This window comes from Nerophis lumbriciformis, linkage group LG13 (genome assembly GCF_033978685.3).
Source record: "Nerophis lumbriciformis linkage group LG13, RoL_Nlum_v2.1, whole genome shotgun sequence".
In the NCBI taxonomy this organism is placed as follows: Eukaryota; Metazoa; Chordata; class Actinopteri; order Syngnathiformes; family Syngnathidae; genus Nerophis; species Nerophis lumbriciformis.
In genome coordinates this window covers 30,133-50,000 of record NC_084560.2, presented here as the reverse complement: position 1 = coordinate 50,000, position 19,868 = coordinate 30,133, and the positions used below count along the sequence as shown (strand labels likewise).

Genomic DNA, 19,868 nt, shown 5'->3' with positions numbered 1-19,868 from the left:
ACAGGATGACAAAACGATTTAAATTTAAAAAAAATAAATAAATAAACTTAATAATAATTAAAGTACCATTACAAAATTTAAAAAATTTAAAATAAATTAAATAAAAAAATAAACATCAAATTGAAATAAGTGTCTGACACAAGAGCGTAAATTAGCATGGTCATCTGTGACTAATATATATATATATATATATATATGTATATGTATATATATATATATATATATGTATATATATATATATATATATATATATATGTGTATATATATATATGTGTATATATATATATATATATATATATATATATATATATATATATATATATATATATATATGTGTATATATATATATATATATATATATATATATATATATATATATATATATATATATATATATATATATATATATATACATACATAGCAGTCCACTTGTTTCTCTTTAGTAGTACTACTGTACTTTGGTAGTACTCCAGTCCACGTTTTTACATCGTTTACTTTCATGTCACTGTAGAAAAAGAAATACTGTAAAGAATGTTTGTCTTCTATTTTTATATGTTTGTTCTAACAGAACCAAAGTTGTCCAGTCTGTTGCCACCAAAATAAAATACGTTTCTAACTGTTTTTAATGAAAACACATTTTATAAAACGTCTTCTTTTTATTCTTACACCAGCAAAAATAAAAAAATTTCTTTGCTTTCGTTGACAAATAACAAACAAGGTGGATTTTTGTTGTTGCTTTTTCTTTGCATTTTCACTGCAGGACAAGAACTCCCAAGATGAAGATTGAAGAAAAAACACATTTTAATGGTAATACTAGCAATAATAGTAGTAATAATATGCTAATGGGGAAAGTAAAAGCGTGGCTCGGGTGGTGGAGCAACTCGAGGGTTCCAGGTTCGATCCCCGCTTCTGCCATCTGAGTCACTGCCGATGTGTCCTTGGGCAAGGCACCTGCTTTCCCTTCACTTATTAACAGTAATCATAGTAATAAGTACTTAAAGGTAGAAAATGACTACTGTGTACAATAAAAACAATGTAATACTTATATATGCATGTTGAGAATACATGAATGAATGCTTAATTTCAAAGAATAAATAACAATAAATGTAATAACAGAATGTGTGATCATTAAATATCTGAATGTAAATAAATGTTGATATTATGTAATAAAAAGAGAATGTTATAACTAAATGTATGTTTGATTTACATTTTGTACTTGAATGTTACGTAACAAATACGTGAATATACTGCAATTTAATAAAGAGTGTTAATTTTAGCAAGGTACTTGTGTTGATGTACTCCTACTTCCAAGCGACTTTGTCAAGTACTAGTAAAGGAAGAAATGATCAAGTACTTTTTCTGTGTTTTGGAGAAGTACACTTTTGGAGTGTTTACTTTTGTCCTGAGATGAAGATAAACGTCTGTCATTCTTCATGAAGACACGTTATGAAAGTGAACATGACCAAAGTAGGCGTGTCCACAAAGAAAGAAGGAAGGGGGCGGAGCCTCTTTCATTTTGTGATGTTAAGTTCCTGTTCTACCTGCGATGAGATGACGACTTGTCCAGGGTGTATCCCGCCTTTCGCCCGAATGCAGCTGAGATAGGCTCCAGCACCCCCCGCGACCCCAAAAGGGACAAGCGGTAGGAAATGGATGGATGGATGGAAGTTCCTGTTATAAGCTGTTATACAGTATATGCATTGAGCCCTTATTTTGAAGGCCCTAAGAGCGGAAGTGGTGACACGTTGAGTGGAGCGGAGGTTTTTATATATGTCGCCTATACTGTATAAAAGTACAAAATAACAAACACGGAGGCTCCACTTTTACACGAGGACCAATTTATATCCTTCCTTTTAAAACCTCCGCTCCACTCAACGTGTCACCACTTCCGCTCTTAGGGCCTTCAAAATAAGAGCTCAAGGCATATACTGTATAACAGCTTAAATGGTAAATGGTACTTACAACAGGAACTTAACATTACAAAGAGGCAAGCCCATAAAAATAGGTTACATTATTTTGTACTTTTATACAGTATAGGCGACATATATAAACCCTCGGTTACATTTTTGTTGTTGTTGTTGTTGTTGTTGTTGTTGTTGTTGTTGTGTGTGTGAGGCTCTGTATATTTGGGGGGAAAGGTTTATGTTTTTTGTTTTAACTGCCTGTGTTGTTTTTGCACTTATCCTGTTGCTGTGTTGAAACAAGGACGTTTGCTTTTGTAGGAGGGGAGGTATGTAACTTATTTTTACGGGCTTGCCTCTTTGTGATGTTAAATTCCTGTTATAAGCTGTTATACAGTATATGCCTTGAGCTCTTATTTTGAAGGCCCTAAGAGCGGAAAAGGTGACACGTTGGGTGAAGCGGAGGTTTTTGAAAGAAAGGAAATAAAGTGGTCCTCGTGTAAAACTAGAGCCTCCGTGTTTGTTATTTTGTAGTTTCATACAGTATAGGCGACATATATAAACCCTCGGTTACAATAACAAACACGGAGGCTCCAGTTTTACACGAGGACCACTTTATTTAAAACCTTTTTTTATATAAACCTTTATTTATAAATGTCAACATTAACAAACAGTTGAAAATAATAATCAAAGTAAATACAAAAACAGTACAAAGCAGCGCCAGGGGGTTGTAAATTCAAAGTAACTTAAATAGAATACTTTATTTAGAACCTTTCTCTGTTTGCATCACGCAAGTGACGTCAATGTCCGGCCCTCGAGAGCCATATACCACACCGTGATTGGTAGATTCCTTCAGCTCCGCACACAACGCTGTCAAGCGCCATTCATGTAAAACTCGCACTAACATTACACTTTCCTATTAAGGTGAGGTCCGCAAAATAACGTCTCGGTCTAATATATGTATATATATATATATATATGTGTGTGTCAGAAGTGCTACTGACACTTTGGTTATATTTGCTTTTACTGTGTTTGAAATCACTTCCTGTCCTGGTGCTCTTGTTTTGTTACTGTTTCCTGTTTGCTCTCTGTCTTTTACGGCACTTTTACTATCTGCTCCGTGTCTACAGCTGTGAGCACACCTGTTGCTCGTTTAATTAGTTCTATTTAGTTCCACCCGAGTTCCTCCTTCGGCGCTTCATCATTATTCTTTTGTGACGGATGTGGATCGGACGGGTTTTGTTCACAGTGAGTTATACTTTGCTCTTTTTCACTTGCTTTCTACTGTTTGTGTTGATGCTTTCTATCATGTGCTTTCTATTGATGATTGATTGAAAATACGTTTTTTTTATTCACAGTGACTAATACTTTGGTCTTTTTCGCTTGCTTTCTACTGTATGTGTTGATGCTTTCTATCGTGTGCTTTCTATTGATTGATTGATTGAAACTGTTATTAGTAGATTGTACAGTTAAGTACATATTCCGTACAATTGACCACTAAATGGTAACACCCGGATAAGTTTTTCAACTTGTTTAAGTCGGGGTCCACGTAATCAATTCATGGCACAAATATATATGTACTATCATCATAATAGTCATCGCACAAGTTAATCAGAGTATATACATTGAATGATTTACAATCCGGGGGGTGGGATGAGGAGAACATAGTGAGTTCAGATAGCATAAGAACAACAATTATATACATTAGAAATCCGTTTGATTAACATTTGGTTATTTAGGATCCGTGGAGGTGTAAGGGGGAGGGTGTTAGTCAAGGGTTGCTTCTATCTTGTGCTTAGCTGCTTTAATTAGGCTGACCATATTGTGAAATCCCAAAAAGAGGACACGTATATGCGTGCCAAGGCCGGGAATAGGTGAAAATTTGCCAATACTTGAACTTGCTTTATAAATATTTATTTAAATACAGCAGTTTTCTCCTCTGACAGCAGTGTTTGCGCTAGGAATTTTCAAAATGGGGTCCCACAGTAAATTTTTGGGGTCCGACTTTTTGTAAGCCTTTTTAAAAAAAAAAGAGAAACTTATGAATTATGCTATATCTCTTCTATATTGTGTTTTGGATAAAGGTTGTCATAAACGTTACTTCATTAAGAAAAAAAGAAAACAAATGTGTATGCATATGTGAATGTATTCAGTTATAAACATTCATTCACTTCTTTCCTTCATGGATCTAAACTTTACCGCTGCTGCTAGTTTTTTCTATGTTTTTATTTAATATGTTGTAGGTGTCATCATGTCCGCTTTTTGTGCTGGCCCAGTCACGTTATGACATCTACGGCTTTTGGAGCTCAGTGCACAACTGCACACACAAGAAGGAGACTATTATATATGTCTCTATTATCCATAGGTTTATCTATAACCCATAAAGTAGGCAGGCACGGAGCTATTTCTCAGCGTGTGTTTATTCCAGCCGGCACGTTAACACACTGACACAACATCCAGATTCCCATCATGCATTGCTTCAAAAGTACGGCAAGTAGTGATGTCCAAAGACTGACAGTGAATAGAATGAGGATGGACAATTCAACCCTGAACTCACTCCTTTCCCGCAAATTAAATTTCACCTATGCTCCTTTGAAGGCTGTGCTACTGGCTGCAAAGCATTGCACTTTCAAATACAACAATGAGTAGAGTGTGTGTGTGTATATGTATGTATATATAAGAAATACTTGAATTTGCACTGAAATTCAAGTATTTCTTTTATTATATATAAGAAATACTTGAATTTGCACTGAAATTCAAGTATTTATTTTATTTATATATATATACACAAAATATATACTTGAATTTCAATGCAAATTCAAGTATTCCTTATACATGTAATAATAATAATATTTTTAATATAATATACATATATACATACACAACACTCCTACTCATTGTTGTATTTGAAAGTGCAATGCTTTGCAGCCAGTAGCACAGCCTTTGAAGTAGCATTGGTGAAATTTAATTTGCAGGAAAGGAGTGAGTTCAGGGTTGAATTGTCCATCCTTGTTCTATTCTGTCAGTCTTTGTTTGGACATCACTACTTGCCGTACTTTTGAAGCAATGCATGATGGGAATCTGGGTGTTGTGTCAGCGTATTAATGTGCCGGCTGGAATAAACACACTGAGAAATATCTCCGTGCCTGCCTACTTTATGGGTTATAGATAAACCTATGGATAACAGAGACATATATAATAGTCTCCTTCTTGTGTGTGCAGTTGGTGCACTGAGCTCCAAAAGCCGTAGATGTTATAACGTGACGAGGCCGGCACGAAAAGCGGACGTGACGACAGGCTGTCCTCACTCAGGGCCGGATGGAAATTTGTGAGAATGGTTGTTCCGGGAGAAGCACTGAAATTCAAGTATTTCTTATGTGTATATGTGTATGTAGATGTACACATAAAAAATACTTGAATTTCAGTGCTTCTCCCGAATTTCTCTCGATTTCCAGCCGGGCTTGAGTGAGGACAGCCTGTCATGTCCGCTTTTTGTGCCGGCCCAGTCACGTTATAACATCTACGGCTTTTGGAGCTCAGTGCACCAACTGCACACACAAGAAGGAGACTATTATATATGTCTCTGTTATCCATAGGTTTATCTATAACCCATAAAGTAGGAAGGCACGGAGCTATTTCTCAGCGTGTGTTTATTCCAGCCGGCACGTTAACACACTGACACATCCAGATTCCCATCATGCATTGCTTCAAAAGTACGGCAAGTAGTGATGTCCAAACAAAGACTGACAGAATAGAACGAGGATGGACAATTCAACCCTGAACTCACTCCTTTCCCGCAAATTAAATTTCATCTATGCTACTTCAAAGGCTGTGCTACTGGCTGCAAAGCATTGCACTTTCAAATACAACAATGAGTAGTGTTTGTGTGTGTGTGTATATATATGTATGTGTATATATAAGAAATACTTGAATTTGCACTGAAATTCAAGTATTTATTTTATTATATATAAGAAATACTTGAATTTGCACTGAAATTCAAGTATTTATTTTATTTATATATATACACAAAAGATATACTTGAATTTCAATGCAAATTCAAGTATTCCTTATACATATAATAATTAATATAATTTACATATATATACATACACAACACTCCTCTACTCATTGTTGTATTTTAAAGTGCAATGCTTTGCAGCCAGTAGCACAGCCTTTGAAGTAGCATAGATGAAATTTAATTTGCGGGAAAGGAGTGAGTTTAGGGTTGAATTGTCCATCCTCGTTCTATTGTCAGTCTTTGTTTGGACATCACTACTTGCCGTACTTTTGAAGCAATGCATGATGGGAATCTGGATGTTGTGTCAGTGTGTTAACGTGCCGGCTGGAATAAACACACGCTGAGAAATAGCTCCGTGCCTGCCTACTTTATGGGTTATAGATAAACCTATGGATAACAGAGACATATATAATAGTCTCCTTCTTGTGTGTGCAGTTGGTGCACTGAGCTCCAAAAGCCGTAGATGTTATAATGTGACGAGGCCTGCACAAAAAGCGGACGTGACGACAGGCTGTCCTCACTCAGGGCCGGATGGAAATTCGGGAGAATGGTTGTTCCGGGAGAAGCACTGAAATTCAAGTGTTTCTTATGTGTGTATGTAATAATAACTGGGATTTATATAGCGCTTTTCTAAGTACCCAAAGTCGCTTTACATGTAGAACCCATCATTCGTTCACACCTGGTGGTGGTAAGCTACTTTCATAGCCACAGCTGCCCTGGGGTAGACTGACGGAAGCGTGGCTGCAATTTGCGCCAACGGCCCCTCCGACCACCACCTGTCATTCAATTCACCGGTGTGAGTGGCACCGGGGGTGAAGTGTCCCGCCCAAGGACACAACGGCAGCGATTTTTGGATGGTAAGAGGCGGGGAGCGAACCTGCAACCCTCAGGTTTCTGGCACGGTTGCTCTACCCACTACGCCATGCCGCCCCTCTCGTGTGTAGATGTACACATAAGAAATACTTGAATTTCAGTGCAAATTCAGGTATTTATATATATATATATATATATATATATATATATATATATATATATATATATATATATATAGAAATTCTTGAATATCAGTGCAAATTCAGGTATTTCGAGATATATATATATATACATATATTTGTTATATATAGAAATTCTTGAATATCAGTGCAGATTAAAGTATTTCTATATACATACATTTCTTTTGTATGTGTGTGTGTGGGAAAAAAAATCACAAGACTACTTCTCTACAGGCCTGTTTCATGAGGGGTTCCCTCAATCATCAGGAGATTTTAATGGGAGCATTCACATACCATGGTTTATATAGGGCACAGAGTGGGTGGGTACAGGCTGGCGTAGGGGCCTGGTGATTGGCTCATGTGTTACCTAGGAGGTGTTTCCGTCTGTGGCGGCATGCTGTTACAATTTCGCTGCGCTTGTTGAGGGATGACAGGTCTGGACGGTAAATAATAAACAGTTTCTCTTTCAAGCATAGGTTGCATCTTTTATTACCACTATTGTAAGGTGTGCTGGATGCAAGAATTTGCCATGTTATTGAATATTCAACATTATTGTCTTTGAGGTCCCGAATGTGTTTGCTGAGTTCTGTGGTATTCCGCAGGTTTTAGTTCCTGAAAGAAGCCTTGTGATTGTTCCATCTGGTTTTAAACTCTCCCTCGGTTAATCCTACATATGTGTCGGATGTGTTAATGTCCTTGCGTGTTACCTTAGATTGGTAAACAACTGATGTTTGTAAGCACCCCCCGTTGAGAGGGCAATCAGGTTTCTTGCGGCAGTTGCAGCCTTTGTTGGTTTTGGGGTCGCTCTGTCCGGGGGCCGACGGCTCATTTGCAATTGTTTTGTTGTGGTTTGAGAATTTTTCGTATATTGTTCATACAGCTGTAGCTCAATTTAATGTTGTTCTTGTTGAATACTTTTCTTAGGGTGTTGCCTTTGGGGAAGTGTTTGTCAATCAGAGTGAGGAATTTATGGCCAATTTTAGTTGAAACGTTTTTGCTGTATGGGGGGTTGTACCAGATGTTTCGTTTTCTGTTCTTTTTTGGTTGGTTTCCTGGTGTGGGTTCATAGGTGAGGGTGAAATTGTATCCGCTTTCATCAAGGGCTTTTTGGTACGGGGGGGTTGCTTGGTCAAATTCAGCTTTGCTAGATGACAGCATCGATAGCCTTTTATTAATTCCGGTAGGTATTCTTTTCGTGGTGGTGGGTGGGTGGTTGCTGTCATGGTGCACGTATTGGAGTGTTGTGTTGGATTTCGTGAATGGTTGGTAGCTGTTATTTCTCAGGTTGAAAGTGACGTCGAGGAAGGTGACTGTGTGCTTGTTGGCTTCAATCGTGATCCGTAGGCCGCTCTCTTTGAAAATTTGGCATATGCGTTTCTTGGTATTCTCGCTGCTCCTTAGCGAGGCGCGACACACTGCCAGTCCGTCATCACGGTAAATACCAAGGTTCAGGTTGAGGCTAGCGAGCTGGGAGAGGAGGAAACTCCCAACGAGTTCACACGTTTCTGCTCCGTCAAAACTTCCCATAGTGACGTCAAATGTTGAATTGTTCTTTTTTTTGCCATGGTGTACTGTTGTGGATGAGTATGGAGTTTTTTGCGTGGATGATGTTTCTTTCGTTGCCTGTGATTGAGGCGAAGTCTAGTGCTTGAGTCAGTAGGTCTTGCGTGATGGAAGGGTAAAATTCTTCTATCGAAAGAGAAAGTTGTGCTGTTTGTCTTGGATGTTGAACCATTTGATTACTGCTGCTGTATTTCTCCATTGGTTGAGTGGTGGTTTGTCCTTGATTTTTGTGTTGACTCTGTCCAGGATTATTTTGCTGATTTTTCCTATTTCAGATTTAGTTGGGTTTATTAGTCGGCATGTTGGGTTATTTGCGAAGTTGGGTTTGTGGTCCTTCAATGTGATGAAGGCTTCCTTGTTGGCTGTGGCGTCCACCCTGTCCTCAATGTCCAGTTCAGCCGCGATCCTTTTATTTTCCAGGTGGATGTTCTGTAAAGTGTTGGGTTGTGCTTTTTTGTATGATTTGGTGATGCTTCTGTCCAGTAAGGTGTTATGTTCTGGTATGTCCATTCTGTAGAAGTTTGTGGTTTTATCGGCAGCTATGATGAGGTTGTTTACTTTCTTGATGCGCTCCTTGTCATTTTTCAGCTTGGTGAGGAGTGGGTTGCGGACTGGCTTGAATTTGACTGATTGTATCATTTTGAGCATGTCGTTCTCAAAATCCTTTAGTTCCTCAACTGTGGGTGGGTTCTTGGTAGATTTGAATCCGTAAGTTTTCTTTTGCGTTCCTTTTGTTTCAGGGTGCAGGAAAAAATGTGCTTTCCACCGCATCCTTCTTAGGAAGTGTTCCGTCTTTTCTATGAGCCTTAGCCTGTGTGTGTGTGTGTGTGTATATATATGTATATATATGTATGTATGTATATATATATATATATATATATATATATATATATATATATATATATATATATATATATATATATATATATATATATATATATATATATATATATATATATATATATATATTCTAGAATATCAGTGCAAATTCAGGTATTTCTATATATATATATATATATATTCTAGAATATCAGTGCAAATTCAGGTATTTCTATATATATATATATTCATTCTAGAATATCAGTGCAAATTCAGGTATTTCTATATATATATATATTCATTCTAGAATATCAGTGCAAATTCAGGTATTTCTATATATATATATATATTCATTCTAGAATATCAGTGCAAATTCAGGTATTTCTATATATATATATATTCATTCTTGAATATCAGTGCAAATTCAGGTATTTCTATATATATATATATATATATATTCATTCTTGAATATCAGTGCAAATTCAGGTATTTCTATATATATATATATATATATATATATATATATTCATTCTTGAATATCAGTGCAAATTCAGGTATTTCTATATATATATATATATATATATATATATATATATATATATATATATATATATATATATATATATATATATATATATATATATATATATTCATTCTTGAATATCAGTGCAAATTCAGGTATTTCTATATATATATATTCATGAATATCAGTGCAAATTCAGGTATTTCTATATATATCATATATATATATTCATTCTTGAATTTCAGTGCAATTTCAGGTATTTCTATATATATCATACATATATATTCTTGAATTTCAGTGCAAATTCAGATATTTCTTTATATATCATATATATATATTCATTCTTGAATTTCAGTGCAAATTCAGATATTTCTATATATATCATATATATATATATATATATATATATATTCATTCTTGAATTTCAGTGCAAATTCAGATATTTCTATATATATCATATTTATATTCATTCTTGAATTTCAGTGCAAATTCAGATATTTCTATATATATCATATATATATATATATATTCATTCTTGAATTTCAGTGCAAATTCAGGTATTTCTATATATATCATATATATATATATATATATATATTCATTCTTGAATTTCAGTGCAAATTCAGGTATTTCTATATATACATTTGTTATATATATTCATTCTTGAATTTCAGTGCAAATTCAGGTATTTCTATATATAAATTTGTTATATATATTCATTCTTGAATTTCAGTGCAAATTCAGGTATTTCTATATATACATTTGTTGTATATATATTCATTCTTGAATTTCAGTGCAAATTTAGGTATTTCTATACATACATTTGTTATATATATATTCATTCTTGAATTTCAGTGCAAATTCAGGTATTTCTATATATACATTTGTTATATATATTCTTGAATTTCAGTGCAAATTCAAGTATTTCTATATATACATTTGTTATATATATATTCATTCTTGAATTTCAGTGCAAATTCAGGTATTTCTATATATACATTTGTTATATATATATTCATTCTTGAATTTCAGTGCAAATTCAGGTATATTTCTATATATACATTTGTTATATATATATTCATTCTTGAATTTCAGTGCAAATTTAGGTATTTCTATATATAAATTTGTTATATATATATTCATTCTTGAATTTCAGTGCAAATTCAGGTATTTCTATATATACATTTGTTATATATATTCATTCTTGAATTTCAGTGCAAATTCAAGTATTTCTATATATACATTGTTTGGCGGACTGGGAGGCCTTGGTTTGTTTGTTTGGCCGACTGGGAGGCCTTGGTTTGTTTGTTTGGCCGACTGGGAGGCCTTGGTTTGTTTGGCCGACTGGAAGGCCTTGGTTTGTTTGTTTGGCCGACTGGGAGGCCTTTTTTGTGTTTGGCCGGCCGTCTGTTTTGGCCTTTTTTGTGTTTGGCCGGCCGTCTGTTTTGGCCTTTTTTGTGTTTGGCCGGCCGTCTGTTTTGGCCTTTTTTGTGTTTGGCCGACTGGGAGACTTTTCTTTGGCTGGCTGGGAGACTTTTCTTTGGCTGGCTGGGAGGCCTTTGTTTGTTTGAACGGCTGGGAAGCCTTTGTTTGTTTGCCTGGCTGGGAGGCCTTTGTTTGTTTGGCCGGCTGGGAAGCCTTTGTTTGGCTGGCCGGCTGGGAAGCCTTTGTTTGGCTGGCCGGCTGGGAAGCCTTTGTTTGGCGGGCTGGGAAGCCTTGGTTTGTTTGTTTGGCCGGCTGGGAAGCCTTGGTTTGTTTGGCCGGCTGGGAGGCTTTGGTTTGTTTGTTTGGCCGGCTGGGAGGCTTTGGTTTGTTTGTTTGGCCGACTGGGAGGCTTTGGTTTGTTTGTTTGGCCGACTGGGAGGCTTTGGTTTGTTCGTTTGGCCGACTGGGAGGCTTTGGTTTGTTTGTTTGGCCGACTGGGAGGCCTTGGTTTGTTTGGCCGACTGGGAGGCCTTGGTTTGTTTGGCCGACTGGGAGGCCTTGGTTTGTTTGTTTGGCCGACTGGGAGGCCTTGGTTTGTTTGTTTGGCCGACTGGGAGGCCTTGGTTTGTTTGTTTGGCCGACTGGGAGGCCTTTTTTGTGTTTGGCCGACTGGGAGACTTTTCTTTGGCTGGCTGGGAGGCCTTTTTTGTGTTTGTTTGGCCGTCTGTTTTGGCCTTTTTTGTGTTTGGCCGGCCGTCTGTTTTGGCCTTTTTTCTGTTTGGCCGGCCGTCTGTTTTGGCCTTTTTTCTGTTTGGCTGACTGGGAGACTTTTCTTTGGCTGGCTGGGAGACTTTTCTTTGGCTGGCTGGGAGGCCTTTGTTTGTTTGACCGGCTGGGAAGCCTTTGTTTGGCTGGCCGGCTGGGAAGCCTTTGTTTGGTTGGCCGGCTGGGAAGCCTTTGTTTGGTTGGCCGGCTGGGAAGCCTTTGTTTGGCTGGCCGGCTGGGAAGCCTTTGTTTGGCTGGCCGGCTGGGAAGCCTTTGTTTGGCTGGCCGACTGGGAAGCCTTTGTTTGGCTGGCCGGCTGGGAAGCCTTGGTTTGTTTGTTTGGCCGGCTGGGAAGCCTTGGTTTGTTTGCTTGGCCGGCTGGGAAGCCTTGGTTTGTTTGCTTGGCCGGCTGGGAAGCCTTGGTTTGTTTGTTTGGCCGGCTGGGAGGCTTTGGTTTGTTTGTTTGGCCGACTGGGAGGCTTTGGTTTGTTTGTTTGGCCGACTGGGAGGCTTTGGTTTGTTTGTTTGGCCGACTGGGAGGCCTTGGTTTGTTTGTTTGGCCGACTGGGAGGCCTTGGTTTGTTTGTTTGGCCGACTGGGAGGCCTTGGTTTGTTTGTTTGGCCGACTGGGAGGCCTTGGTTTGTTTGGCCGGCTGGGAGGCCTTGGTTTGTTTGTTTGGCCGGCTGGGAGGCTTTGGTTTGTTTGTTTGGCCGGCTGGGAGGCTTTGGTTTGTTTGGCCGACTGGGAGGCCTTGGTTTGTTTGTTTGGCCGACTGGGAGGCCTTTGTTTGTTTGTTTGGCCGACTGGGAGGCCTTGGTTTGTTTGGCCGACTGGGAGGCCTTGGTTTGTTTGTTTGGCCGACTGGGAGGCCTTGGTTTGTTTGTTTGGCCGACTGGGAGGCCTTGGTTTGTTTGTTTGGCCGGCTGGGAGGCCTTGGTTTGTTTGTTTGGCCGGCTGGGAGGCCTTGGTTTGTTTGGCCGGCTGGGAGGCTTTGGTTTGTTTGTTTGGCCGGCTGGGAGGCTTTGGTTTGTTTGTTTGGCCGACTGTGAGGCCTTGGTTTGTTTGGCCGACTGGGAGACCTTGGTTTGTTTGGCCGACTGGGAGGCCTTGGTTTGTTTGTTTGGCCGACTGGCAGGCTTTGGTTTGTTTTTTTGGCCGACTGGGAGGCTTTGTTTTGTTTTTTTTTGGCCGACTGGGAGGCCTTGGTTTGTTTGTTTGGCCGACTGGGAGGCCTTGGTTTGTTTGTTTGGCCGACTGGGAGGCCTTGGTTTGTTTGTTTGGCCGACCGGGAGGCCTTGGTTTGTTTGTTTGGCCGACCGGGAGGCCTTGGTTTGTTTGTTTGGCCGACTGGGAGGCCTTGGTTTGTTTGTTTGGCCGACTGGGAGGCCTTGGTTTGTTTGTTTGGCCGACTGGGAGGCCTTGGTTTGTTTGTTTGGCCGACTGGGAGGCCTTTTTTGTGTTTGTTTGGACGTCTGTTTTGGCCTTTTTTGTGTTTGGCCGACTGGGAGACTTTTCTTTGGCCGGCTGGGAGGCCTTTTTTGTGTTTGGCCGGCTGTCTGTTTTGGCCTTTTTTGTGTTTGGCCGGCTGTCTGTTTTGGCCTTTTTTGTGTTTGGCCGACTGGGAGACTTTTCTTTGGCTGGCTGGGAGACTTTTCTTTGGCTGGCTGGGAGGCCTTTGTTTGTTTGACCGGCTGGGAAGCCTTCGTTTGTTTGGCCGGCTGGGAAGCCTTTGTTTGTTTGGCCGGCTGGGAAGCCTTTGTTTGGCCGGCTGGGAAGCCTTGGTTTGTTTATTTGGCGGGCTGGGAAGCCTTGGTTTGTTTATTTGGCCGGCTGGGAAGCCTTGCTTTGTTTGTTTGGCCGGCTGGGAGGCTTTGGTTTGTTTGTTTGGCCGGCTGGGAGGCTTTGGTTTGTTTGTTTGGCCGACTGGGAGGCCTTGGTTTGTTTGTTTGGCCGACTGGGAGGCCTTGGTTTGTTTGTTTGGCCGACTGGGAGGCCTTTTTTGTGTTTGTTTGGACGTCTGTTTTGGCCTTTTTTGTGTTTGGCCGACTGGGAGACTTTTCTTTGGCCGGCTGGGAGGCCTTTTTTGTGTTTGGCCGGCTGTCTGTTTTGGCCTTTTTTGTGTTTGGCCGGCTGTCTGTTTTGGCCTTTTTTGTGTTTGGCCGACTGGGAGACTTTTCTTTGGCTGGCTGGGAGACTTTTCTTTGGCTGGCTGGGAGGCCTTTGTTTGTTTGACCGGCTGGGAAGCCTTCGTTTGTTTGGCCGGCTGGGAAGCCTTTGTTTGGCCGGCTGGGAAGCCTTTGTTTATTTGGCGGGCTGGGAAGCCTTGGTTTGTTTATTTGGCCGGCTGGGAAGCCTTGCTTTGTTTGTTTGGCCGGCTGGGAGGCTTTGGTTTGTTTGTTTGGCCGGCTGGGAGGCTTTGGTTTGTTTGTTTGGCCGACTGGGAGGCCTTGGTTTGTTTGTTTGGCCGACTGGGAGGCCTTGGTTTGTTTGTTTGGCCGACTGGGAGGCCTTGGTTTGTTTGTTTGGCCGACTGGGAGGCCTTGGTTTGTTTGTTTGGCCGACTGGGAGGCCTTTTTTGTGTTTGTTTGGACGTCTGTTTTGGCCTTTTTTGTGTTTGGCCGACTGGGAGACTTTTCTTTGGCCGGCTGGGAGGCCTTTTTTGTGTTTGTTTGGCCGTCTGTTTTGGCCTTTTTTGTGTTTGGCCTTTTTTGTGTTTGGCCGGCTGTCTGTTTTGGCCTTTTTTGTGTTTGGCCGGCTGTCTGTTTTGGCCTTTTTTGTGTTTGGCCGACTGGGAGACTTTTCTTTGGCTGGCTGGGAGACTTTTCTTTGGCTGGCTGGGAGGCCTTTGTTTGTTTGACCGGCTGGGAAGGGTTAGGGTTAGGGTCCCCCCCCCTCTACAAGGTCAATTTTGAGGGGGTCTGGTCATCTACAATACAAGGTTCATTTTGGGGGGCTCTGGTCATCTACAAAATAAGGTCAATATTGTATTTATTTGTGTCCTCATGGTTTTTGTCATCTACAAGGTCTCTATTGGGGGGTCCCCCTCTACAAGGTCAATTTTGGGGGGTCTGGTCATCTACAATACAAGGTCAATTTTGGGGGGGGTTTGGTCATCTACAATACAAGGTAAAACATTTTTTTGGGGGGGGTGTCTGGTCATCTACAATACCAGGTCAATATTGTATTTAATTTGTGTCCTCATGGTTTTTGTCATCTACAAGGTCAAAATTGGGGGGTCTGGTCATCTACAATACAAGGTCAATTTTGGGGGAGGTCAGGTCATCTACAATACAAGGTTAATTTTTTTGGGGGGGGGGGTCTGGTAATCTTCAATACAAGGTCAATTTTGGGGGCGTCTGGTCAGCTACAAAATAAGGTCAATATTGTATTTAATTTGTCTCCTCATGGTTTGTCATCTACAAGGTCTCTATTGGGGGGGTCCCCCTCTACAAGGTCAATTTTTGGGGGGTCTGGTCATCTACAATACAAGGTCAATTTTGGGGGGGTCTGGTCATCTACAAAATAAGGTCAATATTGTATTTGTGTCCTCATGGTTTTTGTCATCTACAAGGTCTCTATTGGGGGGTCCCCCTCTACAAGGTCAATTTTGGGGGGGGGTTTGGTCATCTACAATACAAGGTCTATTTTATGTGTGTGGGGGGGGGGGGGGGGGTGTCTGGTCATCTACAATACAAGGTCAATGTTGTATTTAATTTGTGTCCTCATAGTTTTTGTCATCTACAAGGTCAAAATTGGGGGGTCTGGTCATCTACAATACAAGGTCAATATTGGGGGGTTTGGTCATCTACAAGGTCTATTTCCCCCCTCCTCCCCCCCTCCCTTACAAGGTCAATATTGGTTTATCATTCTTACACCATGCACCGCTACAACATTACACAACTCTTACACAATGTGTTATTGGTCACACTCCTGCTGCCGCTCCTCCTGCTGTGCACACTTTTGAGCGTACCATGAGGCACACCAACGGGGGTTCCCTCTCGGCTGCGGGCGTGCCTCCGCAAGAGATCTGCAATCAACACACCTGCCCGTGATGAGCGACCAGCCTTCATAAGCCAGCGGGTGCCAGAACGTAGCTTCTCCTACCCAGTACAGTAAGCCAACACATCTCCAGCCTTCTCTCTCTCCCTGTGTTCCCTTCCCGTCGTGTTCACCGTCTCTCGTGTTGTGTCGTCCTCCAGCTTCCTCGTCGTCGAGCTGTGTATCTCGTCTACCTGGACCCCCTTTGGATTCCCCCTTGCCTTCCTGGACTAAGACCTCGCTCCTGTCCTTGACCATCCGCCTGCCCTCTGATGTCCGAGCCTGCTTTTCTGCCTCGATCTCAACACGCACACTCAACACCCTCTGGTGACCACGCTCAGATAATACTTGCACATAGTCACACTACATCTCTTTTAAGCTAATCACACACTGCACTCACATACTGAGCTGTCAATAAACACGCTGACAGCTAACGACATCATCGCCTCTCTGCAGTCTTCTTCTCCCGCTGTCTCGTCACACATTATATATTCTTTCATTCATGTGTTCATTCATTCATGTGTTATCATTACTACACCATGCACCGCAATAACACTACACAACTCTTACACACTGTTATCTATGTATTTATTGATTCATTCGTGTTACTAATTTATCATTCTTACACCATGCACTGCAACAACAATAACCAACTCTCACACAATGTTATTCGTTCATTACATTATTCATAATCAATCAATCAAAGTTCATTATATAGCCCTAAATCACGAGTGTCTCAAAGGGCTGCACACGCCACAACGACATCCTGGGCTCAGATCCCACATCAGGGCAAGAAAAAAAACTCAACCCAATGGGATGACAATGAGAAACCTCGGAGGATAATGTTTATTATTATTAGCCTTTATTTAACTAGGTAAAATCCCATTGAGATCAAAGATCTCTTTTCCAAGGGAGACCTGGCCAAGAGAGCAGCAGCAAGGTTGCAATGGAAGTCGAGTGGATCTAGCATAAAATTGTGAGTGTCCAGTCCATAGTGGATCTAGTTAATAGTGTGAGAGTCCAGTCCATAGTGGGGCCAGCAAGAGATCATCTTGAGTGGAGACAGACCTATCTGTGCTGCTGACCTAACTGATGCACAGATGAGTGGTCCACCCTGGGTCCCAACTTTGGACAGCTAGCGCGTCATCTGTGGTCACCAAAGGAGAGGAGGGCGGAGCAGAAAAGAAACGGCAGATCAACTGGTCTAAAAGGGGGTCTATTTAAAGGCTAGAGTATACAAATGAGTTTTAAGATGGGACTTAAATGCTTCTACTGAGGTAGCATCTCTAATTGTTACTGCTAGAACAATCCATAGTACTGGAGCCCCAATAGAAAACGCTCTATAGCCCGCATACTTTGTTTGGGCTCTGGGAATCACTAATAAGCCGGAGTTCTTTGAACGCAGATTTCTTGCCGGGACATATGATACAATACAATCGACAAGATAGGACGGAGCTAGACCGTGTAGTATTTTATACGTAAGTAGTAAAACCTTAAAGTTGCATCTTAAGTGCACAGGAAGCCAGTGCAGGTGAGCCAGTATAGGCGTAATATGATCAAACTTTCTTATTCTTGTCAAAAGTCTAGCAGCCACATCTTGTACCAATTGTAATCTTTTAATGCTAGAAATAGGGAGACCTGAAAATAATACGTTACAGTAGTCGAGACGAGACGTAACGAACGCATGAATATTGATCTCAGCGTCCCTAGTGGATAAAATGGAACAAATTTGAGCTATATTACGGAGATGAAAGAAGGCGGTTTTAGTAACACTCTTAATGTGTGACTCAAAGGAGAGAGTTGGGTCGAAGATAATACCCAGATTCTTTACTGAGTCGCCTTGACTAATTGTTTGGTTGTCAAATGTTAAGGTGGTATTATTAAATAAATGTCGGTGTTTAGCAGGACCGATAATCAGCATTTCCGTTTTCTTAGCGTTGAGTTGCAAGAAGTTAGCGGACATCCATTGTTTAATTTCATTAAGACACGCCTCCAGCTGACTACAATCCGGCGTGTTGGTCAGCTTTAGGGGCATGTAGAGTTGGGTGTCATCAGCATAACAGTGAAAGATAACACCGTATTTGCGTATGATGTCGCCTAGCGGCAGCATGTACATGCTAAGGAGTGCAGGGCCAAGAACCGAACCCTGAGGAACTCTGCACGTTACCTTAACATAGTCCGAGGTCACATTATTATGGGAGACGCATTGCATCCTGTCAGTAAGATAAGAGTTAAACCACGACAAGGCTAAGTCTGACATACCAATACGTGTTTTGATACGCTGTAATAAAATATGATCGATGGTATCGAAAGCAGCGCTAAGATCAAGAAGCAGCAACATAGATGACATCCATCGTTAGCAGTAGATCATTAGTCATTTTTGCGAGGGCGGTCTCCGTAGAGTGATTTGCCCTGAAACCGGATTGAAAAGGTTCACAGAGATTGTTAGACACTAAGTGTTCATTTAGCTGCTGTGCGACAATTTTTTCGAGGATTTTCGAAATGAAGGGAAGGTGGGACACCAGTCGGTAGTTTACCATGAGGTCAGGATTGAGGTTAGGTCTTTTGAGCAGAGGATGAATAACCGCTTTCTTAAATGCTAGGGGAACAGTGCCAGAGGAAAGTGATAAGTTTATAATATTTAGCACTGATGGACCTAATAATACAAAAAGCTCCTTGATAAGTTTCCCAGGAAGTGGGTCAAGTAAACATGTTTGTTGTATCCCACTTACACGCTGTAATAGTTCCTCTAATGTTATTTCATCAAAAAGAGTATTTTGTATTGCAGTATCCGTCGTAGATAGTTGTATCTGTGTTAATAGAACCCAGTTGTAGCTGGCATGCGTTGTCTTTAATCTCCTTTCTAATGGGTTCAATTTTCTTATTAAAGAAATTCATAGTCATCTGCCGAGTGGGTGGAGCTATTGAGTCCCTTGTTGGGTTAGCGATGCGACTTTGGGTACTTAGAAAAAGCGCTATATAAATCTCAGGTATTATTACTGTACTAAACAAAAATTTAGGGTCGTTTTTGTTGAGGCGGATGAGATTTGAGTAATATTTAGCTTTAGCTAAGGTAAGCATGCGTTTATACGATATAAAACTATCACTCCATGCTTGATGGAAAACCTCAAGCTTAGTCGCGCGCCATTTGCGTTCCAACTTTCTACATGATAATTTAAGAGCTCTGGTTTCTTCTGTAAACCATGGGGTGCGCCTTTTAGGGGCCCTTTTTTGTTTTAGCGGTGCTATACTATCAATGGTTTCGCGCAGGGCATTGTCAAAGTTGTTAGTGAGGTTATCAATAGAGCCGACATAATTTGGGAATGGTGCCATTACCGAAGGCAGTAGGTCAGCAAGAGTCATCGTTGTGGCAGCATTGTTGCGGCTGCTATAGCAGTTATTATTATTATTAGCTTGTTGACAATGAGTCAGATCTTCGAATTTTATTAGGTAATGATCGGACATTACTTTAGTATACGGGAGTACCATAACTTTGGAGGTGGTGACACCCCTGACCAGCACTAGATCTATCGTATTACCGTTGCGATGCGTAGGTTAATTTATTTGTGTAAGACCACAGCTATCAATTATAGTCTGGAGCGGCACGCACTGAGGGTCCGATGGGGTATTCATATGGATGTCAAAGTCCCCCGTTATAATTATATTGTCGGCGTGCGTCACTAGATCAGCAATGAACTCTGAGAATTCATTGATAAAGTCTGAGTAGGGCCCTGGGGGGCGGTAGATAACAGCCAGGTCGAGAGGCAGCGGTGCGACAGACCTCATAGTAAGCACCTCAAACGATTTGTATTTATTTAGGTTA

General features: G+C 40.7%; 1 protein-coding gene and 1 long non-coding RNA gene across 2 annotated transcripts in view; both read left to right on the top strand.

The window, feature by feature from the left end:
- LOC140679336 (uncharacterized) overlaps nucleotides 1–15,612 on the top strand; it is a 16,405-nt gene extending 793 nt beyond the window's left edge. The window contains exons 2-3 of the mRNA XM_072914561.1: nucleotides 13,058–14,945; nucleotides 15,265–15,612. Coding sequence (XP_072770662.1) covers nucleotides 13,058–14,919 — 1,862 coding nt within the window. The 3' untranslated portion in view covers nucleotides 14,920–14,945; nucleotides 15,265–15,612. The remainder of the gene's footprint in view (nucleotides 1–13,057; nucleotides 14,946–15,264) is intronic.
- Nucleotides 15,613–15,894: 282 nt separating this feature from the next.
- LOC133613937 (uncharacterized) lies at nucleotides 15,895–16,484 on the top strand. The gene is made up of 2 exons (XR_009816523.2): nucleotides 15,895–16,119; nucleotides 16,207–16,484. It is a non-coding gene; the product is annotated as an uncharacterized lncRNA (long non-coding RNA).
- Nucleotides 16,485–19,868: the final 3,384 nt, after the last annotated feature.